At 43.6% G+C, this 22,282-nt stretch overlaps 1 protein-coding gene across 3 annotated transcripts in view; it reads left to right on the top strand.

Moving 5' to 3' along the window:
• Positions 1-248: 248 nt before the first annotated feature.
• The window catches only part of LOC106562666 (E3 SUMO-protein ligase PIAS1), a 105,101-nt gene continuing 83,067 nt past the window's right edge, over positions 249-22,282 (top strand). For all 3 annotated transcript variants that reach the window (XM_045689582.1, XM_045689581.1, XM_045689583.1), the window contains exon 1: positions 249-311. In XM_045689582.1, coding sequence (XP_045545538.1) covers positions 288-311 — 24 coding nt within the window. In that variant the 5' untranslated portion in view covers positions 249-287. The remainder of the gene's footprint in view (positions 312-22,282) is intronic.

The raw sequence follows: 22,282 nt of genomic DNA, 5'->3' as shown, positions 1-22,282 counted from the left end.
ACATTGTTAGAATCAATTAAGACATTATAATGGCATTGGTGTCTGTGCTGCACAGGTAGCTTGGTTTTGTTGCATTTTGCATTGATTGAGGACATCAAAGTGTCATGTCAATTAAACGTATCTCTTGAAACGGAATATGGGATGGAATATATGTACTGCATAACTAACACAGTTTTAAGCACTCAAACGTTTCAGGTATTTTAAATACACACCCAATGAGCGCAAGCACGTAGCGTAGTGGTCGGCACGTCACATTACGTCATCACGCCTGCACTAGGAATTGCAAGATGGCGGAGAGTGCGGAATTGAAGGTAAAGCGCAGCTTGAAATCATTATAAATGTAAACGGTTAGCAAACGATATAATGAAACGCAGGTCTTCGCATGTGTAATTTAAACGACAAGGAACTAATTTGAATGTGAATGTATGTGTATTGTTTGTGCATAAGGATAACTTTAAAGGAATTCACTATAAGGCGAAAGCTGGAACATGTTATTGTTGATGTTGAGAGAGACCCGCTCGTTCGTTAGCGATCTCCTGCATAGAATATCTTTATTAGCTAGCTAGCGGAATAATTCAAAGTATTTTTCCTTTTCGGTCCATGTAAATTTTGTAGACATTTAGTTAAGTATCTTATGACAATGATGGGTCGTAGTTGACTGTTTGAATGAGGATACCTTTATCAGCTAATTAGTTGGTCAGCGTTGGGAGAGGGGCGAGCGGGCTTGACGTTCTGTCAAGCTAGTGAACAGAGGCTGGCGATAGGAGAAGGACAAAATGTGGTTCTTGCTAGTTTAGGCTACTATTCAAGCGTTTTCAGTTTTATCCATTTCTCAAGACGCATAAAATTATGCACTTTTAATGGTGTAACAGTGACAAGATGTTCTAATTTGAAAACGTTTTGTAGCCTGGGTAGTTAGGTAACTTTTACATAGCGGTGTGGAGAAAAAGTGAATGCATTTTTGTTTCCCCAGCTGACTATCACTGAGTCAAAGTGATGGATGTTGTTAAACGTGTAGTAATGTTCTTTTGATATGTTGATATTCTTGAACACGTTTTGACTTTATGCTAATCTTAACACGTTGCTATGCATTCAAATCAAATGTTATTAGTCACATGCGCCGAATACAACAGGTGCTGACTTTACAGTGAAATGCTTACTTACAGGCTCTAACCAACAGTGCGGTTTCAATAAATACGGATAAAAGTAACAAGTAATTAAAGAGCAGCAGTAAAAAATAAAATATGTACAGGGGTGCCGGTATTACAGTTCAAGTTCTGGTAACTTGTTTTGTTAGTTCAGCCCTAATTTACCCTAGCCCAAGATCTCCTCTTTAAGGTCCAATGACCATATGTTATTTTCACAGGTATACTGTCTGATAGCCAAATACTCCATCTGAACAGGAATCAATGATACGATTCTAGAAGCATAAAGGCCTTTACTTTCATATCACATCAAAATAATTCTACAAATACAAAATATACACTTACTGCACACTGTTTTAACTGGCTTTATCACAGTTGCCACCGACAGTATTTTTCAGTGACAACACGTTTCTGCGGCCTTCCGTTACACACAGGTATTCGGAGCATGCTAGATAGTTAATGCGCGCTGTATCTTGGAGATATGGCCGTGTGGGAAAAAGATGTGTATCAATTTAACCTTTTTTGCAAATGATTTCTCGCTGATATGAAAGATAAGGTTCGTATGCTTCCAAAACCGTACCACAAGCGATGCTTGTTCGTGTTCAGGCCAAGCGCTGGGGTTCTTAAACTCCCCTGTACAGAAGATGCCTTCTTCCAATTACTCTTATGCATAATGTAATGGAACTGAGAGGCGTAACGTAATGGAACTGAGAGGCGTAACGTAATGGAACTGAGAGGCGTAACGTAGTGGAACTGAGAGGCGTAACGCAGTGGAACTGAGAGGCGTAACGCAGTGGAACTGAGAGGCGTAACGCAGTGGAACTGAGAGGCGTAACGCAGTGGAACTGAGAGGCTTGATCAAAGGCTACATTTATCCCTAAACTAATTGTCAGAAATGCAAACCTGCATAGCAACCTATTTCCTCAATGATTTCTCTCAGCATTGCTGCATGGTGCCTTCAGAGCAGTTGCCTACTTGCCTTCCCAGAATTATTTCATTTAAAGCTTGTGTGGTTCATAATCTAGTGTACCTGGATCACCAATCAATAGCAATTGATTCAGATGTAGACATACTTCAGTTTTCTCACGTCAACCATTTGATTTGGAACAGTATTTCAGACTGTGCTTTATTATGAGTTGTCTCAGTCTGCACATCTATTGTGAGACATTGCAGCGGACAATATGAGTTAGGCCTAACTGACGATACCCGATGCTTGACAGGCACCCTTTGAGCTGCTATTGATCTGAGGGATATTTTTCTACTTTTCTCCAAAGTGTTGCTATTGTTGTGTGCTTGGAAACTAAGTCCATATTAATGTCCTCGGGTGTATGTCTTCTACGGCACGGCATTGGTGTTTAACTTTTTATTCTTCACACAGACACACACATTGTCTGTTGTTACTTTCTGTTCCTAAACGATGTCCAGGCTCAAACTCAGAGCAGATTGAGTTCGTATGACATGAGATTGCTTTCTACAAATAGTATTTCACCACTGATGATTAACGCTTCGTGTTTCTTGCAAATCATTACACTCACATCAGATCATCACTACAGTGGAGGCAGTCAGTACATCAGATCAACACTACAGTGGAGGCAGTCAGTACATCAGATCAACACTACAGTGGAGGCAGTCGGTACATCAGATCATCACTACAGTGGAGGCAGTCAGTACATCAGATCAACACTACAGTGGAGGCAGTCGGTACATCAGATCAACACTACAGTGGAGGCAGTCGGTACATCAGATCATCACTACAGTGGAGGCAGTCGGTACATCAGATCAACACTACAGTGGAGGCAGTCGGTACATCAGATCAACACTACAGTGGAGGCAGTCGGTACATCAGATCATCACTACAGTGGAGGCAGTCGGTACATCAGATCATCACTACAGTGGAGGCAGTCAGTACATCAGATCAACACTACAGTGGAGGCAGTCAGTACATCAGATCAACACTACAGTGGAGGCAGTCAGTACATCAGATCAACACTACAGTGGAGGCAGTCAGTACATCAGATCAACACTACAGTGGAGGCAGTCAGTACATCAGATCAACACTACAGTGGAGGCAGTCAGTGCCATTCGGTCTCTTTCTCTTATCCTTAGCTCTGTGGTGAAAGCTAGATCCACTGACCTGGTGTCTTCCAGTGTTGGGGATTTGAAGAAGTGAGAATACAATATTTTTTTAATACCACAGGCTATACCCTACCTCCCAGTGGTAATGTTAGTGAGAATACTATATGTTTTTAATGCTACAGGCTATACCCTACCTCCCAGTGGTAATGTTAGTGAGAATACTATATGTTTTTAATGCTACAGGCTATACCCTACCTCCCAGTGGTAATGTTAGTGGTAATGTTAGTGAGAATACAATATGTTTTTAATGCCACAGGCTATACCCTACCTCCCAGTGGTAATGTTAGTGGTAATGTTAGTGAGAATACAATATGTTTTTAATGCTACAGGCTATACCCTACCTCCCAGTGGTAATGTTAGTGGTAATGTTAGTGAGAATACTATATGTTTTTAATGCTACAGGCTATATCCCTACCTCCCAGTGGTAATGTTAGTGGTAATGTTAGTGAGAATACAATATGTTTTTAATGCTACAGGCTATACCCTACCTCCCAGTGGTAATGTTAGTGGTAATGTTAGTGAGAATACAATATGTTTTTAATGCTACAGGCTATACCCTACCTCCCAGTGGTAATGTTAGTGGTAATGTTAGTGAGAATACAATATGTTTTTAATGCTACAGGCTATACCCTACCTCCCAGTGGTAATGTTAGTGGTAATGTTAGTGAGAATACAATATGTTTTTAATGCTACAGGCTATACCCTACCTCCCAGTGGTAATGTTAGTGGTAATGTTAGTGAGAATACAATATGTTTTTAATGCTACAGGCTATACCCTACCTCCCAGTGGTAATGTTAGTGGTAATGTTAGTGAGAATACAATATGTTTTTAATACCACAGGCTATACCCTACCTCCCAGTGGTAATGTTAGTGGTAATGTTAGTGAGAATACAATATGTTTTTAATACCACAGGCTATACCCTACCTCCCAGTGGTAATGTTAGTGGTAATGTTAGTGAGAATACAATATGTTTTTAATGCTACAGGCTATACCCTACCTCCCAGTGGTAATGTTAGTGGTAATGTTAGTGAGAATACAATATGTTTTTAATGCTACAGGCTATACCCTACCTCCCAGTGGTAATGTTAGTGGTAATGTTAGTGAGAATACAATATGTTTTTAATGCTACAGGCTATACCCTACCTCCCAGTGGTAATGTTAGTGGTAATGTTAGTGAGAATACAATATGTTTTTAATGCTACAGGCTATACCCTACCTCCCAGTGGTAATGTTAGTGGTAATGTTAGTGAGAATACAATATGTTTTTAATGCTACAGGCTATACCCTACCTCCCAGTGGTAATGTTAGTGAGAATACAATATTTTTTTAATACCACAGGCTATACCCTACCTCCCAGTGGTAATGTTAGTGGTAATGTTAGTGAGAATACAATATGTTTTTAATGCTACAGGCTATACCCTACCTCCCAGTGGTAATGTTAGTGGTAATGTTAGTGAGAATACAATATGTTTTTAATGCTACATGCTATACCCTACCTCCCAGTGGTAATGTTAGTGAGAATACTATATGTTTTTAATGCTACAGGCTATACCCTACCTCCCAGTGGTAATGTTAGTGAGAATACTATATGTTTTTAATGCTACAGGCTATACCCTACCTCCCAGTGGTAATGTTAGTGAGAATACTATATGTTTTTAATGCTACAGGCTGTACCCTACCTCCCAGTGGTAATGTTAGTGGTAATGTTAGTGAGAATACAATATTTTTTTAATACCACAGGCTATACCCTACCTCCCAGTGGTAATGTTAGTGGTAATGTTAGGGAGAATACAATATGTTTTTAATGCTACAGGCTATACCCTACCTCCCAGTGGTAATGTTAGTGGTAATGTTAGTGAGAATACAATATGTTTTTAATGCTACAGGCTATACCCTACCTCCCAGTGGTAATGTTAGTGAGAATACAATATTTTTTTAATACCACAGGCTATACCCTACCTCCCAGTGGTAATGTTAGTGGTAATGTTAGTGAGAATACAATATGTTTTTAATGCTACAGGCTATACCCTACCTCCCAGTGGTAATGTTAGTGGTAATGTTAGTGAGAATACAATATGTTTTTAATGCTACAGGCTATACCCTACCTCCCAGTGGTAATGTTAGTGAGAATACAATATGTTTTTAATGCTACATGCTATACCCTACCTCCCAGTGGTAATGTTAGTGAGAATACAATATGTTTTTAATGCTACAGGCTATACCCTACCTCCCAGTGGTAATGTTAGTGAGAATACTATATGTTTTTAATGCTACAGGCTATACCCTACCTCCCAGTGGTAATGTTAGTGAGAATACTATATGTTTTTAATGCTACAGGCTGTACCCTACCTCCCAGTGGTAATGTTAGTGAGCATACAATATGTTTGTAATGCTACAGGCTATACCCTACCTCCCAGTGGTAATGTTAGTGAGAATACTAGATGTTTTTAATGCTACAGGCTATACCCTACCTCCCAGTGGTAATGTTAGTGAGAATACAATATGTTTTTAATGCTATTCTCACTAACATTACCACTGGGAGGTAGGGTATAGCCTATACCCTACCTCCCAGTGGTAATGTTAGTGAGAATACAATATGTTTTTAATGCTACAGGCTATATCCTACCTCCCAGTGGTAATGTTAGTGAGAATACAATATGTTTTTAATGCTACAGGCTATACCCTACCTCCCAGTGGTAATGTTAGTGAGAATACAATATGTTTTTAATGCTACAGGCTATATCCTACCTCCCAGTGGTAATGTTAGTGAGAATACTAGATGTTTTTAATGCTACAGGCTATACCCTACCTCCCAGTGGTAATGTTAGTGAGAATACTAGATGTTTTTAATGCTACAGGCTATACCCTACCTCTCAGTGGTAATGTTAGTGAGAATACAATATGTTTTAATGCTACAGGCTGTACCCTACCTCCCAGTGGTAATGTTAGTGAGAATACTATATGTTTTTAATGCTACAGGCTATACCCTACCTCCCAGTGGTAATGTTAGTGAGAATACTAGATGTTTTTAATGCTACAGGCTGTACCCTACCTCCCAGTGGTAATGTTAGTGAGAATACAATATGTTTTTAATGCTACAGGCTATACCCTACCTCCCAGTGGTAATGTTGTGAGAATACAATATGTTTTTAATGCTACAGGCTATATCCTACCTCCCAGTGGTAATGTTAGTGGTAATATTAGTGAGAATACTATATGTTTTTAATGCTACAGGCTATACCCTACCTTCCAGTGGTAATGTTAGTGAGAATACTATATGTTTTTAATGCTACAGGCTATACCCTACCTCCCAGTGGTAATGTTAGTGAGAATACTAGATGTTTATAATGCTACAGGCTATACCCTACCTCCCAGTGGTAATGTTAGTGAGAATACTAGATGTTTATAATGCTACAGGCTATACCCTACCTCCCAGTGGTAATGTTAGTGAGAAAAAGGCTTTGCTGATTTGGTGAACCATAGCTAGTGGTTGTAGTGCTCACTGAGTCAGTCTCTCCTCTGAACTAGCCTCTGTAGAGGTGGCCCAAAGTTCATCAGTTTTTATTTAACCTTTATTTAACTAGGCAAGTCAGTTAAGAACAAATTCTGATTTACAATGACGGCCTAGGAACAGTGGGTTAACTGCCTTGTTCAGGGGCAGAACGACAGATTTGTACCTTGTCAGCTCGGGGATTTGAACTTGCAACCTTTCGGTTACTAGTCCAACGCTCTAACCACTAGGCCTCCCCAGTTGCTTTATTGGTAATGTGATCAAATGATTCAGAGCTGTCTTTCTCATCCTGTTGAGTTGCAATACAGGTCTGATTCTGTCGGGGTAACACGGGTCTGATTCTGTCGGGGTAACACGGGTCTGATTCTGTCGGTGTAACACGGGTCTGATTCTGACGGGGTAACACGGGTCTGATTCTGTCGGGGTAACACGGGTCTGATTCTGTCGGGGTAACACGGGTCTGATTCTGTCGGGGTAACACGGGTCTGATTCTGTGGCTCAGTTGGTAGAGCATGGTGCTTGTAATGCCAGGATAGTGGGTTCAAGTCCTGGTACCACCCATACGTAAAATGTATGCACGCATTACTTTAAATCACTTTGGATTGAAGCATCTGTTAATTGGCATAGAAACCACTAGAATATTATATCTACCCCTTAGATTGGAACAGGATGTGACCCGTGCTTCAAGATGCATTGATCCCTAACTCAACATTTAGGCTCAAATCATCCATGGCTTCAAATAATCTGAGGTCCCTGAAATCTGTCATAAATAGGCCTAAAATGGCCTCAAATGTGTTGCGTTTATTGTTTTTGGAAGCTATAGACAAGACGCAGACTATATTGTTTCTTAAATCGTTTAATTGTTTCTATTGTAAATGTCCTTCATCTGCATTAGTCTCATTCTGCAGACAGCTGCACCAACGGGGCTGTACAGTAACTCCTCCTGCTCTGGAAGCTTACAGGTGAAGTCTATTTGTAGGGCCTGTGGCTAGGCTAATCTCTAGATGACACGGCTTCGCTCTCTCTCTCTCTCTCTCTCTCTCTCTCTGTCTCTGTCTCTGTCTCTTTCTCTCCATCACATCACTGCTATTCAGAAGAGCGACGTGTGCTCAGTAATCACCAAAGTGGATGATGACTGTTTTCTTCTCGTGTGTGTGTGTGTGTGTGTGTGTGATGATAGCGGTGGTGTGATGTTACTGCTTTGAACTCATAGCCTACTACTTGTCAAACTGTTCCATTGCATCATGACTAACTAGTAACTGAGAGGCTATGTTATTGGACTGGACTGTTTGTGACCATCAGATTCTTCACAGGTGGATTTCATTAATGGGGGACTGAGGCATATTTCCGAGTCTTGGAGCTGACTAAGAGCAACGTGCTATATTGACACAGCATGACTTCTCCTTAAGAACAGACACAGACATTTAGTTGAAGTTAAATAGATTAGTTCCTTAGATAGATGATCAATGGCATCGTCCAGCCAGACTGCTCATAGAGGACCGATGGTGGAGGTAAAACAGCACAAATACATTTGGTTTTACTGAGGTCAGTCTTCCCTTTTATTGGTCACAATACCTTTATTGCTCAATGCACAGTGTGGTGTTGAGACAGATTGTGAAATTTCATTATAGCCTTCGGGTACCAAAAGTATAATTTACAATTTCTGCCCAAAATAGCCTGCCTCTGCAAGCTACCAGCCGAGGTGATTTTGAAGCCCTGTGTTGCCGTGGAAACATGTAACTGGTGTTATGGGCTGGCTGGACATGTAATGGAAGCAGGTTTGAAAATCATTTGCATTGAAGCTTCTTTGGATAGCAAGTTTGGATGTCCAGGTTTCAGACCAGGTTTACGGCTGACGTCAGATCAGTTGAAAAGTTCTGTCTGATCAAAGCCTAGGCTATAACACTAGTGCTTGTACTGTTCCTCTTGTTGAGGAAAGGTGTGAATATGTTCTTAAATCTGCAGAGAAAGGTTTGAATATGTTCTTAAATCTGCAGAGAAAGGTTTGAATATGTTAAGTAGAGGTCGACCGATTATGATTTTTCAACGCCGATGCCGATTATTGGAGGACCAAAAATAGCCGATTCCGATTAATCGGCCGGGTTTTTAAAATATTTTTTATATATATTTTTTATTAATTAATTTTTGGTATTATTTTTTTTATTTTCAATTTTTTTTATTTTAAAAATGTTATTTATTTATCTGTAATAATGACAATTACAACAATACTGAATGAACACTTATTTTAACTTAATATAATACATCATTAAAATCAATTTAGCCTCAAATAAATAACGAAACATGTTCAATTTGGTTTAAATAACGCAAAACAAAGTGTTGGCGAAGTAAAAGTGCAATATGTGCCATGTAAAAAAGCTAATGTTTAAGTGCCTTGCTCAGAACATATGAAAGCTGGTGGTTCCTTTTAACATGAGTCTTCAATATTCCCAGGTAAGAAGTTTTAGGTTGTAGTTATTATAGGAATTATAGGACTATTTCTCTCTATACGATTTATATTTCATATACCTTTGACTATTGGATGTTCTTATAGGCACTTTAGTATTGCCAGTGTAACAGTATAGCTCCTACCTGGGCTCGAACGAGGAACACATCGACAACAGCCACCCTCGAAGCAGCGTTACCCATGTAGAGGAAGGGGAACAACCCCTTCCAAGTCTCCCCGCTAACTAGCTAGCGATTTCACATTGGTTACACCAGCCTCATCTTGGGAGTTGATAGGCTTGAAGGGGTGGGTATAATTTGTGGAACGTTCCAACAGGAATCTGTTCCAAAAAACGTAAAGTAAAAGGTTGCCAACCAACAACGCATACAAAGTAGCAATGCATACAAACCTAGCTAACTAGCTGCGGAATAGGCATCAACTCACCACGTAGCTTATTCTTAATGTTTGTCCATAGGCAACCAGAGTGAGGACAGACATTTTTCAGAATAAACGTGATGAGTGAAAAACGCTATGAAATAGACCACTCCCTACCCGGTATCTTATTCTGCCGCTATACAACTTTGTATGCGTTGTTTTTTGGAAACCTTGTTATTTACAAAGTTTTTGGAATAGATTCCTGTTGGAACGTTCCACAAATTATACCCACCCGGGTTGAAGTCATAAACAGCGCAATGCTTGAAGCACAGCGAAGGGCTGCTGGCAAAACGCACGAAAGTGCTGTTTGAATGAATGCTTACGAGCCTGCTGGTGCCTACCACCGCTCAGTCAGACCGCTCTATCAAATCATAGACTTAATTATAATATAATAAACACACAGAAATACGAGCCTTAGTTTCCGGATTCGACCATATTAATAACCTATCATCTCGAAAACAAAAGTTTTTTTCTTTCAGTGAAATACGGAACCGTTCTGTATTTTATCTAACGGGTGGCATCCCTAAGTCTAAATATTCCTGTTACATTGCACAACCTTCAATGTTATGTCATAATTACGTAAAATTCTGGCAAATTAGTTCGCAACGAGCCAGGCGGCCCAAACTGTTGCATATACCCTGACTCTGCGTGCAATGAACGCTAGAGATGTGACACAATTTCATGTTAGCAGGCAATATTAACTAAATATGCAGGTTTAAAAATATATACTTGTGTATTGATTTTAAAGAAAGGCATTGATGTTTATGGTTAGGTACATTGGTGCAACGACAGTGCTTTTTTTCGCAAATGCGCTTGTTAAATCAACACCTGTTTGTCGAAGTAGGCTGTGATTCAATGAGAAATTAACAGGCACCGCATCGATTATATGCAACGCAGGACACGTTAGATAAACTAGTAATATCATCAACCATGTGTAGTTAACTAGTGATTATGTTAAGATTGATAGTTTTTTAGAAGATAAGTTTAATGCTAGCTAGCAACTTCCCTTGGCTTCTTGCTGCCCTTGCGTAACAGGTAGTCAGCCTGCCATGCAGGCTCCTCGTGGAATGCAATGTAAGGCAGGTGGTTAGAGCGTTGGACTAGTAACCGAAGGTTGCAAAAACAAATCCCCCTGAACAAGGCAGTTAACCCCCGTTCCTAGGCCGTCATTGAAAATAAGAATGTGTTCTTAATCTGACTTGCCTAGATAAATAAAGGTGTAAAAAATAAAATATATATATTTTTAATAATCGGCAAATCGGTGGCCAAAAATACAGAGTATGAAAACGTGAAATCGGCCCTAATTAATCGGCCATTCCGATTAATCGGTCGACCTCTAATGTTAAGTCTGCAGAGAGAAAGGTTTGCATATGTTCTTAAATCTGCAGAGAGAATGGTTTGAATATGTTCTTAAGGTTGCAGAGAGAAAGCAGCAGAAGGATTGGGAGGGAAAATATACCACCTCTCTCAACAGATGATTTCCTCCTACCTGGGAGCAGCTCCAGTACCTATTTACAGGTTTCACAGTTTCTCCTCACAGTTAGTCCTCTGCACACCTTCCCATAGCCTTTAGTTACACTACTGCAGTACAGAGACAGTGTCTAAGGATGAAAGCTAAAATAAAAACGAAATGCTTTAAATGGCCAGTTTCTTATTGTTTTTTAATTATGCTCCTATAAATAGTGAAAACTTAATTTTCTGATTCTGACACCATGTTACTATCGTAGACACTACATGTCAGTCAATTAAAACAACCATTACCCCAAATATTGCATAGATTTTAATGGACATGACAGCAGGTTGTGACCCGGCCTCACCCTCACTTAATAATGACTAAACATAGAACTGGGCACGTCCCCTGGCCTCTCCCCCGGCCTCTCCCCCGGCCTCTCCCCCGGCCTCTCCCCCGGCCTCTCCACTGGCCTCTCCACCGGCCACTCCACTGGTCTCTCCCCCGGTCTTCCCCTGGCCTCTCCCATTCACCTCTGAGCTGAACATGTCTCATTAAGAAATCGAGTGTGCCGAAGACTAGATGTATTTCCAGTGGATGCTCAAACCATTTGGATTTAATTTCAGTTGGCATGTTAGGCCACAACAGAGGAAATCCCCTTTCTATTCCCGGAAACAGACATTTTAAAGAAAACATCGTAACCCTAACAGTATACGTTAGTTTCACTTGTTGATTTCGGTGTCGAACGACTGTGCAGAAATTTGCATGATGTTTCCTGTGCCATTGGAAGTTACTTGGAACTGTAGTCAGCCAGCAAGCAGAACCACACCTGACGTGAGTCTACTGAAAGAACTGTAGTCAGCCAGCAAGCAGAACCACACCTGACGTGAGTCTACTGAAAGAACTGTAGTCAGCCAGCAAGCAGAACCACACCTGACGTGAGTCTACTGAAAGAACTGTAGTCAGCCAGCAAGCAGAACCACACCTGACAAGATTCTACTGAAAGAACTGTAGTCAGCCAGCAAGCAGAACCACACCTGACAAGATTCTACTGAAAGAACTGTAGTCAGCCAGCAAGCAGAACCACACCTGACAAGATTCTACTGAAAGAACTGTAGTCAGCCAGCAAGCAGAACCACACCTGACGTGAGTCTACTGAAAGAACTGTAGTCGGCCGGCAAGCAGAACCACACCTGACGTGAGTCTACTGAAAGAACTGTAGTCGGCCGGCAAGCAGAACCACACCTGACAAGATTCTACTGAAAGAACTGTAGTCAGCCAGCAAGCAGAACCACACCTGACGTGAGTCTACTGAAAGAACTGTAGTCGGCCGGCAAGCAGAACCACACCTGACAAGATTCTACTGAAAGAACCAGAGGGGCTACCTAATGGTCAACCTAATGGTCAACCAACTGGCCTCTGTGGACTCGCTGGCCTCTGTGGACTCGCTGGCCTCTGTGGACTCGCTGGCCTCTGTGGACTCGCTGGCCTCTGTGGACTCGCTGGCCTCTGTGGACTCGCTGGCCTCTGTGGACTCGCTGGCCTCTGTGGACTCGCTGGCGTCTGTGGACTCGCTGGCGTCTGTGGACTCTGTGGATTCGCTGGCGTCTGTGGACTCGCTGACCGATCTTCTATGCATGAGGCAGCATTGCACTCCAAAACCATGCCGCTGTGTAGAGGCCTATGTGTGGATGAGTGAGGGAGTTGAGACTGGAGTGCAGTGGAGATGAGGTTATGAGACTAAGCACCGAGCAGTAGGCTGAGGCAGATATCTCAGTCTCTCTGATTGCAGTAGGCTGAGGCAGATATCTCTCTCTCTCTCTGATTGCAGTTGGCTGAGGCAGATATCTATCGCTCTCTCTCTCTGATTGCAGTAGGCTGAGGAAGATATCTTTCTCTCTCTCTCTGATTGCAGTAGGCTGAGGAAGATATCTTTCTCTCTCTCTCTGATTGCAGTAGGCTGAGACAGATATCTTTCTCTCTCTCTCTGATTGCAGTAGGCTGAGGCAGATATCTTTCTCTCTCTCTCTGATTGCAGTAGGCTGAGGCAGATATCTCTCTCTCTCTGATTGCAGTAGGCTGAGGCAGATATCTCTCTCTCTCTGATTGCAGTAGGCTGAGGCAGATATCTCTCTCTCTCTGATTGCAGTAGGCTGAGGCAGATATCTCTCTCTCTCTGATTGCAGTAGGCTGAGGCACATATCTCTCTCTCTCTGATTGCAGTAGGCTGAGGCAGATATCTCTCTCTCTCTGATTGCAGTAGGCTGAGGCAGATATCTCTCTCTGTGTCTGATTTCAGTGCTGGACTGGACTGCAGTAACGGTCCCCAGGTTGTCACAACAAGCTAGAGAAGTAACATGGGCTCTTCTAATGGTACGGAACCCTTTCCAGCTACTTGGCTAGTGCCTAGCTTACCGTCTAACTCCGGGTCCTTACTATAGGTTGTGTGAATCATGGAGCCCTTTCCAGCTACTTGGTTAGTGCCTAGCTTACCATCTAACACCGGGTCCTTACTATAGGTTGTGTGATCCAGGGAGGTGGAAGAACACAGGACCTGCATGGGCGAAGAAAGGAAAATAAACTTGGCGTCCAATGACGATGCTGCGGAGATCGAAGACGTGCGCACAATCTTGCAACGGATGGGTTGCAAGATTGTGATAGTTTCACCTACCACACCGTCTCTCTCTCTCTCTCTCTCTGATAGTTTCACCTACCACACCGTCTCTCTCTCTCTGATAGTTTCACCTACCATACCGTCTCTCTCACTCTGATAGTTTCACCTACCACACCGTCTCTCTCTCTCTCTCTCTCTCTCTGATAGTTTCACCTACCACACCGTCTCTCTCTCTCTCTCTCTCTCTCTCTGATAGTTTCACCTACCACACCGTCTCTCTCTCTCTCTCTCTCTCTCTCTCTCTGATAGCTTCACCTACCACACCGTCTCTCTCTCTCTCTCTCTCTGATAGCTTCACCTACCACACCGTCTCTCTCTCTCTCTCTCTCTGATAGTTTCACCTACCACACCGTATCTCTCTCTCTCTCTGATAGTTTCACCTACCACACCGTCTCTCTCTCTCTCTCTCTGATAGTTTCACCTACCACACCGTCTCTCTCTCTCTCTCTCTCTCTGATAGTTTCACCTACCACGCCGTCTCTCTCTCTCTGATAGTTTCACCTACCACACCGTCTCTCTCTCTCTCTCTGATAGTTTCACCTACCACACCGTCTCTCTCTCTCTCTCTCTGATAGTTTCACCTACCACACCGTCTCTCTCTCTGATAGTTTCACCTACCACACCGTCTCTCTCTCTCTCTCTGATAGTTTCACCTACCACACCGTCTCTCTCTATCTCTCTCTGATAGTTTCACCTACCACACCGTCTCTCTCTCTCTCTCTCTGATAGTTTCACCAACCACACCGTCTCTCTCTCTCTCTCTCTCTCTCTGATAGTTTCACCTACCACACCGTCTCTCTCACCCTCGCTCTCTCTCTCTCTCTGATAGTTTCACCTACCACATCGTCTCTCTCCCTCTCTCTCTCTCTGATAGTTTCACCTACCACACCGTCTCTCTCACCCTCTCTCTCTCTCTGATAGTTTCACCAACCACACCGTCTCTCTCTCTCTCTCTCTCTCTCTCTCTCTGATAGTTTCACCTACCACACCGTCTCTCTCTCTCTCTCTCTCTGATAGTTTCACCTACCACACCGTCTCTCTCACCCCCTCTCTCTCTCTCTCTGATAGTTTCACCTACCACACCGTCTCTCTCACCCTCTCTCTCTCTCTCTCTCTCTGATAGTTTCACCTACCACACCGTCTCTCTCCCTCTCTCTCTCTCTGATAGTTTCACCTACCACACCGTCTCTCTCTCTCTGGTAGTTTCACCTACCACACCGTCTCTCTCTCTCTCTGGTAGTTTCACCTACCACACCGTCTCTCTCTCTTTCTCTCTCTCTGGTAGTTTCACCTACCACACCGTCTCTCTCTCTCTCTCTCTGGTAGTTTCACCTACCACACCGTCTCTCTCTCTCTCTCTCTCTCTCTCTTGATAGTTTCACCTACCACACCGTCTCTCTCTCTCTCTCTCTCATAGTTTCACCTACCACACTGTCTCTGTCTCTCTCTCTCTCTCTCTCTCTCTCTCTCTGATAGTTTCACCTACCACACCGTCTCTCTCTCTCTCTCTCTCTCTCTCTCTCTCTCTCTCTCTCTCTCTCTCTCTCTCTCTCTCTCTCTCTCTCTGATAGTTTCACCTACCACACCGTCTCTCTCTCTCTCTCTCTCTCTCTCTCTGGTAGTTTCACCTACCACACTGTCTCTCTCTCGTAGTTTCACCTACCACACCGTCTCTCTCTCTCTCTGATAGTTTCACCTACCACACAGTCTCTCTCTGCCTTCCTCAACCTCTTTCATGCTCTCCCTTCCTCTGTGGATGATTGAGGCCAAGGTCTAGGGAGAGGTCAGCAATAATCCAGCAGGTGGTTTCCTGTGTTGCTGTGAAGTTATTTATCTCTCCCCCCTGTGAGTGGGTTGTGTACACAGACAAAGCAGCAACCTGTACACTGGCTTTACACTAGCAGCAACCTGTACACTGGCGTTACACTAGCAGCAACCTGTACACTGGCGTTACACTAGCAGCAACCTGTACACTGGCGTTACACTAGCAGCAACCTGTACACTGGCGTTACACTAGCAGCAACCTGTACACTGGCGTTACACTAGCAGCAACCTGTACACTGGCGTTACACTAGCAGCATTGACTCCACTCTTTTGGTTTCAGGTTAAAAAAACATGGTAGTGGCAAAGTCTGGACTTGCGTTGTGCTGCTCAGTCTAACCGGGGTTGAGAAATCAGCCCTGCCTGTGGGCAAGCTGGGACCAAACTTCTGTAGCCCGGGGCAACGTGGCACTCCTGCCTTTCTGCCAGACATACACTACAGCCTAGGTAGGTCCTGTCTGAACCACATCTTTCAAAGGAAAAGAGGGAATGTCCTCCTCCATTAAGTCTCCATACTGTCCTGGTAGATGTAGTAGAAGTACTAGTCTCTGTCTCTCCTGTAGCTAGCTCCTTCCTCCTGAGACAGTAACGTGCTCTGTCTCTCCTGTAGCTAGCTCCTTCCTCCTGAGACAGTAACGTGCTCTGTCTCTCCTGTAGCTAGCTCCTTCCTCCTGAGACAGTAACGTGCTCTGTCTCTCCTGTAGCTAGCTCCTTCCTCCTGAGACAGTAACGTGCTCTGTCTCTCCTGTAGCTAGCTCCTTCCTCCTGAGACAGTAACGTGCGCTGTCTCTCCTGTAGCTAGCTCCTTCCTCCTGAGACAGTAACGTGCGCTGTCTCTCCTGTAGCTAGCTCCTTCCTCCTGAGACAGTAACGTGCGCTGTCTCTCCTGTAGCTAGCTCCTTCCTCCTGAGACAGTAACGTGCGCTGTCTCTCCTGTAGCTAGCTCCTTCCTCCTGAGACAGTAACGTGCGCTGTCTCTCCTGTAGCTAGCTCCTTCCTCCTGAGACAGTAACGTGCGCTGTCTCTCCTGTAGCTAGCTCCTTCCTCCTGAGACAGTAACGTGCGCTGTCTCTCCTGTAGCTAGCTCCTTCCTCCTGAGACAGTAACGTGCGCTGTCTCTCCTGTAGCTAGCTCCTTCCTCCTGAGACAGTAACGTGCGCTGTCTCTCCTGTAGCTAGCTCCTTCCTCCTGAGACAGTAACGTGCGCTGTCTCTCCTGTAGCTAGCTCCTTTCTCCTGAGACAGTAACGTGCTCTGCTTGTGTAATATACCCAGAGAGCACAATGAAATTAGGTATTTTCCGAGTTGATCTCGAGCCAGTGGCTCTGGAAGGCTGAGAGATGGGAGAATGGATAGTGGGAGGGGGAGAGAGGATGGGGGGAGGGAGGATGAGGATGGAGTGGGGGAAGGTGGATGGAGGGGGGGTGCTGGTACACAGACTAAAGCTCTACTCTCTCTAGCAGGGTTTTATATAATGGGCAGGTACAGTCCACCCCCACAACAGCCACACACACACATCCATAAACGCACACACTGCAGAGCTGAGCCGAGCCGCCTGGCAGGCCGTAATCAGTTTCATCTCCCAGTCACCTAGCTAGAAATGAGGAGCTGCATCTCTGTTAGCCAGTAAGACACCTGGTATAAAACAGACAAGGAGATGTGCAGTGTGTGTTTCTGACGTAACGTGGATGCATTAATCCCTCCATGGCTCTGGCTATCCAGCTGGATTAGAGTTTGGGGAAAGGTTATCCTGAAGTTGTGGACCACAGAACACAGCAAATCTCTAGATTACACTGATGGAGGGTCAAAAGCTGCATCCAGACAGGAAACATGCAGTCTTTGGTACTCTGTGACTATTGTTAATGATGGGGGAAATCGATACAGCGGTCTAAGGCACTGCATTTCAGGGCTAGAGGCGTCACTAGAGACCATGGTTCAATTCCAGGCTGTATCACAACCGGCCATGATTGGGAGTCCCGTAGGGCTGCGCACAGTTGGCCAAGCGTCGTTAGGGTTTGGCCGGGGTAGGCCGTCATTGTAAATAAGAATTTGTTCTTAACTGACTTCCCTAGTTAAATAAAAGTAAAATAAAAAAATATATCGGGATATTATTTTGGACAATATATCGTATTTTTGCGCTAGTTTGCTGTACCTGCACCAAAACATTAGTGCTTGTATTTCCATGACTGATCAAAACTTGTTTTCTCATGACTGACTCTCCTCTCTCTGCAGCAGACATATGGTGAACAATATGTTTGGAACATTGAATTACAATAAAATCACAGTATGGAATCACAGTACATATAGAATGGTGAGGATCACCATACATATCGTATCAACACCTAAGAGTGGTGATCATATCATGAGGTCCCTGGCCATTCCTATCTCACACTAATCTGTGATAATACTGTATCCTGTCTCACTAGAGTTGTTGTCTGCCTGTTAATGGAAGAACTAGGATTTTATTTATTTCACCTTTATTTAACCAGGGAGGCTAGTTGAGAACAAGTTCTCATTTACAACTGCGACCTGGCCAAGATAAAGCAAAGCAGTGTGACACAAACAACAACACAGAGTTACACATGGAATAAACAAACATACAGTCAATAACACAATAGGAAAAAAAGTAAGTTAATATACAGTGTGTGCAAATGGCGTGAGGAGGTAAGGCAATAAATAGGCCATCGCAGCAAGGTAATTACAATTTAGAAGATTAACACTGGAGTGATAGATGAGCAGATGATGATGTGCAAGTAGAGATACTGGTGTGCAAAAGAGCAGAAAAGTAAATAAAAACAATATGGGGATGAGGTAGGTAGATTGGGTGGGCTATTTACAGATGGACTACGTACAGCTGCAGCGATTGGTTAGCTGCTCAGATAGCTGATGTTTAAAGTTGGTGAGGGAATTATAAGTCTCCAGCTTCAGCGATCTTTGCAATTCGTTCCAGTCACTGGCAGCAGAGAACTGGAAGGAAAGGCGGCCAAAAGAGGTGTTGGCTTTGGGGATGACCAGTGAGATATACCTGCTAGAGCGCGTGCTACGGCTGGGTGTTGTTATCGTGACCAGTGAGCTGAGATAAGGCAGAGCTTTACCTAGCATAGACTTATAGATGACCTGGAGCCAGTGGGCCTGGCGACGAATATGTAGCGAGGGCCAGCCGACTAGAGAGTACAGGTCGCAGTGGTGGGTGGTATAAGACGCTTTGGTAACAAAACGGATGGCACTGTGATAGACTGCATCCAATTTGCTGAGTAGAGTATTGGAAGCTATTTTGTAGATGACATCGCCGAAGTCGAGGATCGGTAGGATAGTCAGTTTTACTAGGGTAAGTTTGACGGCGTGGGTGAAGGAGGCTTTGTTGCGAAATAGAAAGCCAATTCTAGATTTGATTTTGGATTGGAGATGTTTGATATGAGTCTGGAAAGAGAGTTTACAGTCTAGCCAGACACCTAGGTATTTGTAGTTGTCAATGTATTCTAGGTCAGAACCGTCCAGAGTAGTGATGTTAGACGGGCGGGCGGGTGCAGGCAGCAAACGGTTGGAAGAGCATGCATTTGGTTTTACTAGCGTTTAAGAGCAGTTGGAGGCCACGGAAGGAGTGTTGTATGGCATTGAAGCTCGTTTGGAGGTTAGTTAACACAGTGTCCAAAGAAGGGCCAGAAGTATACAGAATGGTGTCGTCTGTGTAGAGGTGGATCAGGGAATCACCCGCAGCAAGAGCGACATCGTTGATTTATATACAGAGAAAAGAGTCGGCCCGAGAATTGAACCCTGTGGTACCCCCATAGAGACTGCCAGAGGTCCGGACAACAGGCCCTCCGATTTGACACACTGATCTCTGTCTGCGAAGTAGTTTGTGAACCAGGCGAGGCAGTCATTTTTTAAACCAAGGCTATTGAGTCTGACAATAAGAATGTTGTGATTGACAGAGTCGAAAGCCTTGGCCAGGTCGATGAATACGGCTGCACAGTACTGTCGTTTATTGATGGCGGTTATGATATCGTTTAGTACCTTGAGCATGGCTGAGGTGCACCCGTGACCAGCTCGGAAACCATATTGCACAGCAGAGAAGATATGGTGGGATTCGAAATGTCGGTGATCTGTTTATTAACTTGGCTTTCGAAGACTTTAGAAAGGCAGGGCAGGATGGATATAGGTCTATAACAGTTTGGGTCTAGAGTGTCACCCCCTTTGAAGAGGGGGATGACCGCGGCAGCTTTCCTATCTTTAGGGATCTCGGACGATACGAAAGAGAGGTTAAACAGACTGGTAATACGGGTTGCAACAATGGCGGCGGATAATTTTAGAAAGAGAGGGGCCAGATTGTCTAGCCCAGCTGATTTGTACGGGTCTAGGATTTGCAGCTCTTTCAGAACATCTGCTATCTGGATTTGGGTGAAGGAGAAGCTGGGGAGGCTCGGGCAAGTAGCTGCTGGGGGTGCTGAGCTGTTTGTTGGGGTAGCCAGGAGCAAAGCATGGCCAGCCGTAGAGAAATGCTTATTGAAATTTTCGATTATCATGGATTTATCGGTGGTGACCGTGTTACCTAGCCTCACTGCAGTGGGCAGCTGGGAGGAGGTGCTCTTGTTCTCCATGGACTTTACAGTGTCCCAAAACTTTTTGGAGTTAGAGCTACAGGATGCAAATTTCTGTTTGAAAAAGCTAACCTTTGCTTTCTTGACTGACTGCGTGTATTGGTTCCTGACTTCCCTGAACAGTTGCATATCGCGGGGACTTTTCGATGCTATTGCAGTTCGCCACAGGATGTTTTTGTGCTGGTCAAGGGCAGTCAGGTCTGGAGTGAACCAAGGGCTATATCTGTTCTTAGTTCTACATTTTTTGAAAGGGGCATGCTTATATAAGATGGTGAGGAAATTACTTTTAAAGAACGACCAGTCATCCTCGATTGACGGGATGAGGTCAATATCCTTCCAGGATACCCGGGCCAGGTCGATTTAGAAAGGCCTGCTCGCAGAAGTGTTTTAGGGAGCGTTTTACAGTGATGAGGGGTGGTCGTTTGACCGCGGACCCATAGCGGACGCAGGCAATGAGGCAGTGATCGCTGAGATCCTGATTGAAAACAGCAGAGGTGTATTTGGAGGGCAAGTTGGTCAGGATAACGTCTATGAGGGTGCCCATGTTTACGGATTTAGGGTTGTTCCTGGTGGTTTCCTTGATAATTTGTGTGAGATTGAGGGCATCCATCTTAGATTGTAGGGCTGCTGGGGTGTTAAGCATATCCCAGTTTAGGTCACCTAACAGAATGAACTCTGAAGATAGATGGGGGGGCAGTCAAGTCACATATGGTGTCCAGGGCACAGTTGGGAGCTGAGGGGGGTCTATAACAGGCGGCAACAGTGAGAGACTTATTTCTGGAGAGATGCATTTTTAAAATTAGAAGCTCGAACTGTTTGGGCATAGACCTGGAAAGTATGACAGAACTTTGCAAGCTATCTCTGCAGTAGATTGCAACTCCTCCCCCTTTGGCAGTTCTATCTTGATGGAACATGTTGTAGTTGGGTATGGAAATCTCCGAATTTTTGGTGGCTTTCCTAAGCCAGGATTCATACACGGCAAGGATGAAGATCAAGTGTTGGAAATCCAGTGTCTTTTCTGTCCTGAAAGAAGAGCTTGCAAAGTCTTCTGATTTGTGTTGTGTATCACGTTACGTAATATTTTCTCTTTTTCGAGCAATGGACAATCAAAACCAGGTGAAGGTCATTTTGTTTTAAGAATGTTTTAAGAACCAGACATGTTGAATCAACCAATTTCACACTGGCACATTTTGTAATTTCAAACCAAGGAAAGTGCAAATAGATCACAAATAGGTCATGCTAGATTCAACACCCAGGCTTAGGGTAGGAATGCACGATATGGGACAAAAAAACTCAATGCTAATTATTTATTTTCTTACCTAGTATTGGGATTGTGATTGACTTGCAATATAGATCAAAACACTTGAACTGTATAAGTCATAGAAATATAATAGTTTATATTAAGAAGCAAAGTGGAAGGTGGCATCGTTCTTGTTTGGAACAATCTGTTCACCTGCATTTGACCTAACAGAACAGCATGCAAACTTCTAGTGAATTTAACAGCGAAAAGGATGGAACTGCGCCGCGTTTGATTGGCAGGGGGCGGAGCTTGGTGTGTGTGGAAAGCAGCCGCAGGAAGAGAGAGACGACAAACTGACCAAACTATTAAAAACTGACGTTACACACGGCTGAGTGGCGTTTTCAAAATATTTCTGCGATATGGATATTGCACATGTCAATATTGTGATTTAGATGTGAATTAGATGGAGAATATGAATTTAAAATTAGATGTGAATTAGATGGAGAATGTGGATTTAGATGGAGAATGTGGATTTAGATGTGAATTGGATGGAGAATGTGGATTTAGATGTGACTTGGATGGAGAATGTGAATTTAGATGTGAATTAGATGGAGAATGTGGATTTAGATTTAGATGTGAATTGGATGAAAAATGTGGATTTAGATGTGAATTGGATGGATTGTGCAGCTCTATCATGGCCTACCTAAAATGTGGCCATTTTTAGTTGAACATTTATTTTCTTTCTCTATCAGCCCCTCGGCAGGCAGAAGGGACTTTGTATCACTTCAATCTCACCTAGCTTCTTCTATGCCAGATTTTGGTAGACTG

This window comes from Salmo salar, chromosome ssa11, assembly GCF_905237065.1.
Source record: "Salmo salar chromosome ssa11, Ssal_v3.1, whole genome shotgun sequence".
Taxonomy (NCBI): Eukaryota; Metazoa; Chordata; class Actinopteri; order Salmoniformes; family Salmonidae; genus Salmo; species Salmo salar.
This window is presented reverse-complemented; position numbering and strand designations above follow the sequence as displayed.